We start from the raw sequence: 12,500 nt of genomic DNA, 5'->3' as shown, positions 1-12,500 counted from the left end.
AAGGCCATTTACAAGGCTTTCAAATCAGGTACTTGAGGATAATTAGTTTTTTATCATTTGTCTTTATCATTGCTTTAATCATTATAATAATAGTTGTTATCATCATCATCATCATCATCATCATCATCATTCATGGATATCACCAATGACATCAATATTTTTCCCTAAATAAGCAGATTATGACAGTTTGGGGATGCAAGGAATAATATACTAACTTGATGAGTTTGGTCGAGCACTGGACTTACTGTGCGGGAGGTCGCGGGATCAAACTCCAGCCAGACTAACACTTAGGGTCTTTAAATAACTGAGGAGAAAGTGCTGAAAAGCGTTAGAATCTCTAATTTTCTCAGATGAGGATGATAAAGCATAGACCCCTTCTCACAACTCTTCAATGTTAATAGCCGTGTGGGACGAAAAAAGGAACCACACACTGTTTGCAAAGAGTAGGGAGCTCCCATTTTTGTGGTCTGTTCTCTGTGGTATACCATGGTTGGGAGGGAGGGTAAATGCTAGGTACAATTTAAGCAATAGAGGACTTTTTCCATGGTTACGTTACCCTCATCTAAACACGAGGGGGAGTTGGGAGAATTCAAGTCAGTTATGCAAACAGGGGAGCAGGGGTGGTGCAGTGGTGATAGCACTCACCTCCAACCAATGTGGCCCGTGTTCGATTCCCGGTCCCGGTGTGTTGAGTTTGTTGTTGGTTCTCTCCTTGCTCCGAGAGGTTTTTGTCTGGATACTCCGGTTTTCCCCTTTCCTCTAAAACCAACTCTGCCAAATTCCAATTCGAGCACGTAATGCACGGACACATGTTGAACAAGCTCCCAAGCACTCTTAAGGTGTTCTGTGGGTAAATAAATTCCATTTTCATTTCCCCCAAGATGCAGTCGAGGGTTTGCATAACTGTTGAGAATTCTCCCAACTCCCCCGAGTGTTTGGATGAGGCTATGTAAACACAGAAACAGGTCATCCATGTTAACAAATGAAGGAAAATGCTAGTTTTTTTAGTTGATACACGCCCATAATTATTTCCTACCAGCCAATTAAAACGTGCGTCTCACAACACAACCAATCAAAATTTGTGTGATGTCACAGCCTGGTTTACGTACTCTCATCTAAACACAGCTATTGACCAATGGGAGTGCACGTACTATCCTAATTATTTTATAAAATCTAATATAAAATCTAACAATCTAATATAAAATTGAGTAAAGAACGATATGACGATGATGATGACATGCATCATGAAGGATCTATTTATTTTTTCCTTGACTCGAACTTCTCTGCAGTCTTGAAGGAAAGGTTTAAGCAATAGAGGACGTTTTCCGTCTTTCCAAAGCCTCATCTAAACTTGGGGAGGAGTTGGGAGAATTTGAGACAGTTATGCAAATCCTCGACTACGTCTCAGGTTTGCATAACTGTCAAGAATTCTCCCAACTTCCCCATGTGTTTAAATGAGGCGTGGAAACACGGAAAAAAAGTCCTCGGCTCTATTGCTTTTATAAAGTATTTGTCAAAGATAATTGGACAAATGAAGGAAAATTCTTGATTGAAACAAATTTTCTTGATACAGGCTCATATTTCCTACCAGCCAATCAAAACGCGCGTCTGACGGCGTATAACCAATCAAAATTCGTGTGATGTCACAGCCGTGTTTCCATACTCTCATCTAAACACAGCTATTGACCAATGACAGTGCGCGTACCATAAAGGGTAAAGGTCGTTTTTTGATCAGAACCATCTTGTTTGTGATATTATGATTATCTTATCAATGAAGGAATTTCACTTTGCCATTTTCGAATGGCAAAGGGATCTGTGACGTGAAGATACGTGTTTGTGACATCATAGGTGTTTTTGGCATATTACGATGCATTGATAGTAAATTTCAAGAAGAAAATGACAATTCTGAAAAGATCTATCTCGATGAGGTTTACCCATTTGAACCACAAAGTGGTACTATGATAATCACTTCCCTTTTTCTTCAGATTTTCAAAGTGTGATTGCGTAACTCCTTTGACGTCATTTTCTCTTCGATCCAGCTCTCTTAAGATTTTAAAGTTATAGTAATGGCGGACCATTTAATAGGAAAATTCCAGTTAAAATAAACATGTGTCTTTTTGAAATCAAAGCTTAAAACTTGGGTCACTTAGTGTTTGGTTAACCGAGTTTTGTAATCCAAAGAAAAAAAAGAATTGATTTTTTGGTAATAACAGAAGGTGCTAAAGGGCAAAACTGTGTGTGTCATTTTGTGACGTCAAAGCAAAGTACATGTACTATAAATCAGAAAATACATCCACCGTACCCAAGGTTCGGTTGTCTGGAAATCCTTTTATTTATTTAGTTATTTTTGCCATTTCTTTTGACAGGAAAGTTATGTTCCCCTACGAATACTGCCGAAGAGAATGGGAACATTTTGCTGACAAGCCCGTCGGGTATTATAAAAACCCCAGGATTTCCAAAGGGGTATACTGATACTTCAGTGCGGGATTGCTTCTGGAAGATAATTGCCCCCGAAGGAAAATTGGTCCGCGTAACATTCATTACGTTTCAGATACACGCCGATAATCGAGTAAAAATAATCGATGACTGGAATTGGTGGTATTCTTGGTATATTTATCGTTTAACGCCTTGGCACTCGTTCACCGTTTACTCCACCGGACGCCAGCTTGGTATTCAATTTAATGGAATCAATGGCGATGGCGAAAATCATGGTGCCGGATTTATGGCAAACTACACAATGGTGCCTGCGGGAGGTACAGAGAACTACGTAACGGTTTATGATCATCTCGCCGCAAGGAAGACACGCCCACAAAACTGGTGGCTTAATTAACATTCTGGCGCCAGTTGTTCAAAAGCTGGATAACGCTATCCACCGGATAAATCACTATCCATTGCATAGCGCAATTGGTTTCGCCAATTGATCGCGACTTATCCACTGGATAGTGATTTCCCCAGCGGATAGTGCTTCTATCCTTTAAATTCTTGGGTTTCACTCACGTGATGAACGGCCATGTTTTTCAACGAAGTTAGGATAATAATAGCTTTCAAATTCCCGGAGGATTGGATCGGGACACCAACATGGCCGCCATTTTATTGTTTGGGACACCAACATGGCCGCCATTTCATTGTTTGGGAACACCAACATGGCGGCCGTGACGTCATGTGAAATCCAAGAATAGCTTGCGTAGCTGGCGGTATTTTGTCGCCAGAGGCGAATTAACGGACGGCGAAGCCGCGCGGAGAATGGGGAGAGGCACTGTGAAATACCAGCACCCTCCCCATTCTCCGCGCGGCTTTAGCCTCTCGCGCTAACAATTACCGCCAGCTACGGAGCCTATCGTTTGAACAAGTGGGGCCTGATCGTGAGATGAACGGAACCTGTATAAAGGATGAAGGGGCAACCTCGTTCCCAGGGCTTTTCGCCGCCAAGAGTAGGACGGCGGTGAAGAGCCCTGGGAACGAGGTTGGTAAAGGGGTTGGTTTCTAAAGGAACTGTGGTGCTTTGTCGGTGGGGGATTAAAGCGCGAAAATTTGGTTTACGCGTTTCAATAAAACGGTTTTCCATTAAGTGTCGTAAATACCAACATAATTACTTCGACCAATCACAGCGGGTGCAAACAGCGCAATGAACCAATCCAAATTTGCAGAAATTCTATGTAACTTGCTCAAAGCGCGGGAAAAATCGCGCGTGCAAGTCGCGATTGGTTTTGGTTTTGCTTCTCATTGGTTGATTTTTAACCAATCACTAAGCGTAGGAATTGCAATCACGTAATTACTTTCGACACGGCGACAGTCCTTTGAAACTGCTCTAAAGGTCGACTTAACCACTGATGAAATGGCTGACTTATCGAGCGTTAGCACTTCTTCAGGTGGTACCAGTAGAAAAGCAGATGGTAGGGATTTTAAGCAACGGCCTCAGCAGCGCCATAAGACAAGAATATTAGGCCCGTTTTAAACGTCGCATTTTACATGTGCGGAATCTAATGCAAACAAGCGAAAACAATAGATTTTTCTGGAGGCAGTGTGGTCCAGTGGTTAGAGTGTTGGGTTTGCATGCGGCTGCTCCGGGTTCAAATCCCGTTCTAACCTCTGGCTTGGATTTGTTTCCGGTTGTCCCGGATTCAACTCCACCACGCTTTGTAAATAGCCAACTGGTTGCCTCCCGCCAGTTGGGGTTCTTAATAATGTTTCTGTTAAGTTTGAATTGTTACTTTCACCTTGTTAACAGTGGAGTGCCTGTAAACTAGCTTGATAGCTAAGTGCACTTCCACTATAAACAAAGCATTTACTTTTTTTTTTCTCATTTGCATTCGATTCGGCACATGTAAAATGCGACTTTTAAAACGGGCCTTACTGGCTAAATAAGACTAGGAATCGTGCTGCCCACGCTATACGCATTCTGTCACCGGTTGTTCGCAACCCTATTTTATAACGTCATTTTTTGGCTTGTCAACCGGCTCGCAGCATTTGTAAACCATGATGAATTGATCAGGCTTCGAAAGTTCACTGCTAATTCCTTCTTTTCCTTGCTCATTAGATTTGTCAGATACCTGTGAGCTGAGCAAGAACACTACTGTTCGCATGAGCGGCGAAGGTCGGAGCTTTTCGTCCCCAGGGTATCCAGGAAACCCAGGGGTTGGGACATGCACTTGGAACATCTCTGTACCCCAGGGGGAATATGTGAAGCTCACCTTTTGGGGATTTGAAGGACCGTGCTACCTGAGCTATGCAGAAGTATTCGATGTGACAAACGCAACGAGCAAGTTACTAACAAAGTCCTGTGGAAGTACACTCTTCAACCAGCAGGTATTGTACTCTAACGGGAATAATTTGCTGGTTAAGTACTCGTCGGCCTTTACTTCAAACGCGGTTAGTGGATTTACGGCGACGTATGAAGCTGTGAAGTATCGCCCAGCCCTGTACTCTTGTATCGAACCTAACCATGAATCCAGTATTCGCCTTTCTCAAAATGGAAGTGACTTTGCTAGCTTCGATTATCCGCTTCCTTATCCCAACAACGCAAAGTGCTCGTGGTTGATTGAAGCTCCTATCGGACACGTTGTCCAGTTAAAGTTCCATACATTTGTCTTACAAGAATCGCAAGATTGCCAGGCAGACTATGTAGATGTCAAAGAGGGATTTGGTAGTGAGTCGCCGGCGTCGATTGGCAGATTTTGTGGCAGGTCTCTCCCTCCTGTTCTTCAATCAAAGTACCACAAAATGTATGTGGACTTTGAATCGGACATCTTGGAAAGATATCCTGGCTTTCGTGCAAGTTATTACTTTGTCCCTGACCGTAAGTAATTGTCAACATCATATTGGATGAATGCGTTAGGTTGAATTTCTAAGGAAGTAGACTCTTGGCAAGATAATTCAATTTGCATTTTCCTTTTGGGCCGACTTTTGCGTCGTTTATTTGGTCATACCGTGTCAGCAGCCAGTTTGTAGCTTTGTCTACACTGTGCAGCTAATAGAAGATTAAGAAAAAGAACGCTTATAATTTATCACTTACGCGGATTCTCTCATAGAGCGGTTTTCAAATGAGTGTCGTAAAACCAAAACCAAAGTAATTACTTTGGCCAATCAAAAAGGACGGAGACAATCCGTTAAACCAATCAAAACTCGAAGTAATTACACGTAGCCGACACAAAGCGCGGGAAAATGTGGACGCGCGAGCCACGATTAGTTTTGGTTTCACTTCTGATTGGTTGAAAAAATGGCGCCAGAACTTTGAACCAATCACTCAGTGAAGTAATCATAAACCAAAGCAATTCGCTAATTACTTTCGACACTCAATTGTAAACCGCTCTATGTCCCTCATAGTTGGAATTAAGTACATTTCGATGATTTTTGAGGGAGGATAACCTTAGAACCCGCAGGAAAACCTTGGGAGCCGGGTCGAACACCAGCACAAACTTAGCGCATTGATGGGAATAAACAGCATTTAAATAGGCCGTATTCACGATAGCCGCCATGTTGGTTTTCAAATTGTCATGCAAATTAGCCATGTGTTATGAAAAAAGGCAAATTGCGGAAAATCGGCTCGTCGAGATATTGAAATAATATTGCTTAAAGTCCATTTTAGTATTTAGAATTATTAGAAGGTATTTAGTACCTTTTATAACAATTTTATATCTTTTGATTGCCTTTGACAGTTTGACTTTCTACTTCGTTAGCTACTCATTTTTCACTAAAAAACGTCGAAGTAATTTGTGTAATCTTTCTGTTTTACTACTTAGGTGATAAACATTCAATGAACGTGAAACAAATCATCTTTGTGACTAAGATGTTCGATATAACCTCTCGAACTTGTGTTATTTGCCCCCTCAGAAGTGTGTAGCTAATTTGCATGATAATAGCAAATCCAATATGGCGGCCATCGTGAATAAGGCCTATTCCTTCCACAATGGTGGGAGGCGAGTGCTCCCCTCAGGCCAACAACAGAGGGTATTCCTACTTGGTCACACTTCCAGGGATTATCCTCGCTTGCAAGACTTAGGTGAACAAATGGGAACGCTGTTTTCCTGGGGCCAGTTCCTGAAAGGTGTAATAACCCTATTCCAGGGATAAATGTGCCTGGAATAAGGCCCTGGACGATGCAGAAAAATAAATTGAGGGGCGTTCGCCTCAAGATAGAATGAGGGGAGAGAACACATCTCCATGCCCCATGACAGTTTTTTCATTCTATTTTAAGCTTTCGTGCCATGCTGTGAAGGTTGTTTTGGTCTCGTGCCCATAAACGCGCAGCCATTGATCAATTATAACTAACCAATCAGGTGGCTTCCTTAAAATCCCCTCATCAATTGACGTGCTCATCATCATCATTATCATCACGATAATTTTCATCATCATCATCATCATCGTTATTTTCATTAGAGCGACTTTTATATGACCTTGAGAACCTAAGTAACGTAAAAACAGAACGTAAACAAAACTGCAAAACATTTAATTGGCTAATCGAACGAAAACAAGCAAGAGAGCGCGAATTTTCATCTCTCCGTGGAACTTTCTGGAAAGTTTCGCTTTGACGTCTTTTGAAATGCAGTGATTGGGCAATCGAACTGTTTACTACCCATATTAGGAGTTTCCTTGGCGGGAATAAGGAGGAATATTGTTTTAATCTTGCCAAACATTGGCCCGTGAAACAAATTGCGAACACTTTTTCGAGATCATAGGAAAGTCGCCCTATCATCATCGTCGTCATCATCCTCATCCTCATCGTTATTTCATCATCATCATCATCATCATCGTCATCGTCAGCATCATCATCATCATCGTCATTTCATCATCGCCATCATCATCATCATCATCGTTATTTCGTCCTCATCATCGTCATCATTATCATCGTCATCATCATTTTCTTTTCCATAACTTTTCACCACTTTGTCGTCATCATCATCGTCGTCATCATCGTCGTCATCATCATTGTCATCATCGTCGTCGTCATCATTGTCATCATCATCGTCGTCATCATCATCGTCGTCGTCGTCATCGTCATCATCATCGTCGTCGTCATCATCATTGTCATCATCATCGTCGTCATTGTCGTCATCATCGTCGTCGTCGTTATCATTGTCATCATCATCGTCGTTATCATTGTCATCATCATCGTCGTCATCATTGTCATCATCATCGTCGTCATCATCATTGTCATCATTATTGTCGTCGTCATCATTATCTTCGTCGTCACCATCATACACCTTATTCCAAAATGGCCGCCGTCTTAGTATTCTTTTGTTTCCATGCAAATTGGCCCTTATGGCCTCGCTTTCAAATGTAAAATCAAAAGAATATTTAACCTTGAACGAGGCCATAAGGGCCAACTTGCATGGAAGCAAAAGAATACTAAAATGGCGGCCATTTTGGAATAAGGTGTATTATCGTCTTTATTGTCACCATCATTATTTTCATCCAGCTACAGTACTCACTTTTCAATTTGCTTTCGATTTCAGCGGCTCTTGGACCATGCAATCAAGACGGAATTGATAATATAAAACCGCTTTCCGGTGCAACAGGAAAAATTTTCTCTCCTCGATATCCTCCTTTCCCTGTCCCTCAGAACATCTCGTGTACTTGGATAATTACAGTACCCGAGGGACAATTTGTGAAGTTGCGGGCCACCGGAATTGAACAAGACTCGGGTTGTTCTCTCGTTTCAATTCGCGATGGTCGACATTTGACGAGTCCTTTGGTGACATCGTTTTGTAAGGGGGATGGGTTCATACTTCCGATGACGTACTTTTCCAGCGGGCGCTATCTTTTGGTTCGGTATCACTCTCCATCGCGGTTTTGGTGGTTCACGGCTGAGTTTGAGGCCGTAAAACAATGTAAGATTCTGTGTGCATCTGTTAATTTCGTCAACAAGAAGCTTCAGGGAAAACTATATCTGCTCAATAGCAATATTTCTTTTTTACAAGTATTGACGTCACAGGTCTTTTGATGTTCAAATTTGCCAACCACGGAACAAAAGAAGTCAATGTTTCAACAGCCAATTAGGTTCTGGTTGGCATATGAATAACAATTGGTGACGTCACGAGAAATATTGCTATAACCCTTATGTGTGATGACGTCTGACTAGCTAATTTCACCACCAAGCCTCAAATTCGAAAATCAGACTTCTCCCAAAGGAGAAAACTTGTATAGAAAACCCATGTGCGAACAGTATTGCACGTCTAGATAATTTTGTGCAAACGAGGCTTGGTGGTGAATTTTTTAGTATATGCCGTCATCGTGCACAAGGCCTACTAATGGCGGTGAAACTCGCTTATCTAGATGGCGGCGTGGGGAAACTGCTTCAACGCTCGTTTTTTTGAAAAAGCGATTCCGAAACCGTTTGCCATCGTTTCAGGCGTGTTGAAACATGTTGAATCGAAGTTGAATCGATGTTGAATGAGTTGAAAAGCCTGTTGGAACCGTTTGCTAATCCCAGCGGTCAAGATCGTTCGACATCGTTCAACTTGAAAACCGAAAGGATATTGAAGCAAATGTTGGAGCCCTTTGCTCGGGCCTTTAGTTCATGGGCGAGGCTAAATCGCGTGGGTGGGTGGTGTGTCGTGGGTCGTGGGTCCCCCTCATTGCTCGGTCCAAATTTGTCTTATGTCTTAGGTCTTGTCTGTTTCTAGAATTTCCAGTCGTTGATTAAAAAAAGGGTTAGGGTTAGGGTTAGGGACTCACGACCCACGACCCACGACTCACGACCCACGCCGATTAGACACTCTCTTAGTTCATGGATCACTGTAGTACGGTGCGGAATTCGTTGTCGTTGTTTCAAATAACATTTTGTACACTGAGCTGCAGTTATTTACACTGCATCGCTGTATTTCGTAATTTGTAATAATACTCTACATTGTCATTTGGAGCACTGTATCACAGTTTCGTTTCTGTTAAAATTGCATTGAAATATTTTCTACTGTAACACACCCAGACACAGACGTCACGGTTTCTCGCTTTTGCTTTTCTTTTCTTTTTTTTAGAAGCATTCATCCCAAAAAGCATATGTCGATACTAATTTTTGCAACGCCAGCTCGCAACTCTTACACGTGTTTTTCAAACGTTGTGTAGTGTGTGACATCTCAGTCACAACTTGTCCTTGTTTTCAGTTTGAATCACGGTTTATTAGTGCTACATCTAAGACAAGCATAACGAATAGCCCATTTCCGAGTTGCTCCATGACTTAGTTTCAAAGCGAGTCCTGGTGCACAACCATTCAAATGGAAGTAAGTTGCGTATTCTTCTGTAAATCAAACTCATTTCCCTTTAAGTAGTTTAGCACCAAGACTCACTTCTAAACCAAGACAAACAGCAACTCGAAAATGGTCTATCAAGTCTAGCAGTATGAGATTCAGTTAGTTATCGATTTATCAATGATTATTACCGGAGGAGGTAATCGTATGGGGCTGTACAATCAAGTAATTTTTATGAATTTTTGTCATTTTTCTGGATTTATTAGTTTAGTGGTATAAAATTGGACAACAGGGTGAAGTATTTTCTTGCTTACGTTGCAATTTTGGAGCTTTTTAGTTTGAACCCTTCTTTGGACAATGGGAATGATTTTAAAAAAGTATACATTTTTGACACTTGCGTCGCACAGTAAATAAAACACGAAGCTTTGTAACTCTGCTATGGTCTTGTTCACTGGAAATTAATCAGGACGCGTGACCAGATCAAACCCAGATAGCTTTACGAGAGGATTATATCAGAGACCACAAACAAATCCGATTTTGAGTCGGGTGGAGGTACTATCTTCCAGACGAGACTGATCAGGTGACTCGTCACGTGACCTGATTAATTTCTCTGTGATCGCTATAGCAGGGTTTTCTTTCTGTACCGTGTATTTTCGAAAATTCGTAAAGTTTTCTAAAAAATCAGTACATGAGCGGTGATCTTTCTTTTTTGTTTCAGTGCCTGCCTCTTATTCCTGTACTAGAAAGAGGCGCAACATTGATTTGACGTCTCCCACTGGAACCCTGGCCAGCTACAACTACCCGCTCTCTTACGACGATCAGGGCTCGTGTATCTGGAAAATTTCCGTGGGCAGTGGTAGTTTCAAGCGGATTGCGCTGTCCTTTGATGTATTTAATCTATCGGACACTGGTCCAGCATGTTTGGATTACGTGGGGATAGGAGAGTCTAAATTGGATATCAATAGGGCAAGTACGAGGAAATATTGCGGATCTAAGAAGCCCCCTTTATTTACTTCAGGCGGCGGGGAACTTTATGTTTGGTTTTTCGCCAGTGGCAAAACGAGGCATCCCGGATTTCAAGCGACATACAAGACGGAAGGTGGGTAATCGTTTATCAATCTTGCTGGTCTGTGGTTTGTTCCATCAGGGCTATGGATCGCAATCAAGTTACCAAAAATTTTATAGGCCAATCATAGCAAACGGGAACGTCGGTGCTAAATCACGTTGGCCGACGCTATACACCGGGAAATCCGTGCGAGCAAATAACATCGTCTCGCTCTGGCAATCTAAGTTATTGACAACGTGGCCAATCAGTACTGAGCATAAAAGCAATGTGAAACAATAGCAAGCTTTTTTTCATATGACTTAACGGTGCCGCGGGATGTTTGAGTCTGCCTCATTAATTCCGACTGGAAGACAATTCTGCTTTTATGTGAACGTTTCTTTTTAAATGGAAACTAAGAATCCGGCGATCCTTGGTTGCCTCCGGTATTTGTAATGTTCCAATATCTTTTTGCTTCATACCTCAGACTTCAAGGTGCCCCCTGTACTCACCCTGGAGGGGGGGGGGGGTTGCCATTTTTACAGAAACAATTTCGAGCCCCATGGCTGTCCCGGATGAAAAGGGGGGATGAGGTACCGGTAAGATTGACTGACACATTTCTTCGTTTCCCCAGTGTCGCCAGTCGGAGTTGGGATCATCGTGGCTTGCTGTCTTGGAGGAACGATTTTGTTTATTGTCATAGGAAGTATTACTTTTAAGTATTTGAAATGGCGGAAACGTGAGTCGCATGCCGGAAACAGTGCAAGGGAAGGATTTCACCAACTGTGTAACGAAAAATTTGAAAGCGCATCTCTCTAACGGTCAGCTGTCGTTGCATCCTTTTGTCTTGCAACAGAAAAGGGAAACGACCTGGACGAGTGTTTCAGCGGTATGAAGGATCTGTTTTTACACTTTTATAAGCGCAACCGGGTACCATTTTAGTTTCTTTTCGTTTGTGATTCGGGAATACTCGGAAAAAATTCGAGTGCTTCTTTGGAGGAGTCGTACCTACGACTTTCCGATTACCAATTCGGGTGCTTTACCACTGAGCCATGGTAGAATGGTTAGAGCTGGGCTGTTAAACGCGGATACCCTAGGCCCCAGTTTTTCGAAGGGTGGATAGCGCTATCCACCGGATAAATCACTATCCACTGGATAATTCAATTGGTTTTGTTAGTGTTTATCCGCTGGATAGTGATTTATCCTGTGGATAATGCTATCCACCTTATTGGACCAATATAGGATGGAGCTCTGTTGTGTTTAGGATTTGGCTCCATTGTTTCCGTTGTAGTTTTTCTGGCCTATTGTTTTTAAACCAATCACGAGAGCCGTTATAATGAGCTGCGTCCTGGGGCCCGTTTCTCGAAAGTCCCGAAAACCTCTCGAGGCCGAAAAAGTCCTTTGTGAAACTCTTAACCGCTTGTTTTGAGGAGCCGAACTTTTAACATGTTTTCAAGGTAACAAAAAGCAAAATGACTGTGAAGTTTGACGACTTATTAATCCGCTCTGTTCTTGAGGTACAGAGGGAATTGTGACACCCGAAAGCGGCCCGTAAAGTTTCGGGACTTTCGAGAAACGGGCTTATCACGTGACATTGTTCCTGCTATAGTTGTTCGCAAAACTTACAGCTTGTTTAAAGGCAACCGGCAAGAAAAAAAAAAGGAGTACACGCTGCTAAAAAGGAGGGTTAAAGAGATGGGTCAAACCTCAGTCCCGGAGTCTGTTTTCTTCCGAACCCCTTGGGGCAAGCGAAAGAGATCACTGTGTGATTTGGT

At 42.3% G+C, this 12,500-nt stretch overlaps 1 protein-coding gene across 1 annotated transcript in view; it reads left to right on the top strand.

Annotated features, from left to right (window-relative positions):
• LOC138015232 (tolloid-like protein 1) overlaps nt 1–12,500 on the top strand; it is a 19,567-nt gene that overhangs the window by 4,606 nt on the left and 2,461 nt on the right. Inside the window, exons 3-8 of the mRNA XM_068862196.1 lie at nt 1–28; nt 2,367–2,753; nt 4,538–5,296; nt 7,953–8,327; nt 10,402–10,782; nt 11,360–12,500. The exon at nt 1–28 is cut by the window's left edge and continues 329 nt beyond it; the exon at nt 11,360–12,500 is cut by the window's right edge and continues 2,461 nt beyond it. Coding sequence (XP_068718297.1) covers nt 1–28; nt 2,367–2,753; nt 4,538–5,296; nt 7,953–8,327; nt 10,402–10,782; nt 11,360–11,544 — 2,115 coding nt within the window. The 3' untranslated portion in view covers nt 11,545–12,500. The remainder of the gene's footprint in view (nt 29–2,366; nt 2,754–4,537; nt 5,297–7,952; nt 8,328–10,401; nt 10,783–11,359) is intronic.

This window comes from Montipora capricornis, chromosome 9 (genome assembly GCF_036669925.1).
Source record: "Montipora capricornis isolate CH-2021 chromosome 9, ASM3666992v2, whole genome shotgun sequence".
NCBI classification, from domain to species: Eukaryota; Metazoa; Cnidaria; class Anthozoa; order Scleractinia; family Acroporidae; genus Montipora; species Montipora capricornis.
The sequence above is the reverse complement of the archived record's forward strand: the minus strand, read 5'-3'. Positions and strand labels throughout refer to the sequence as shown.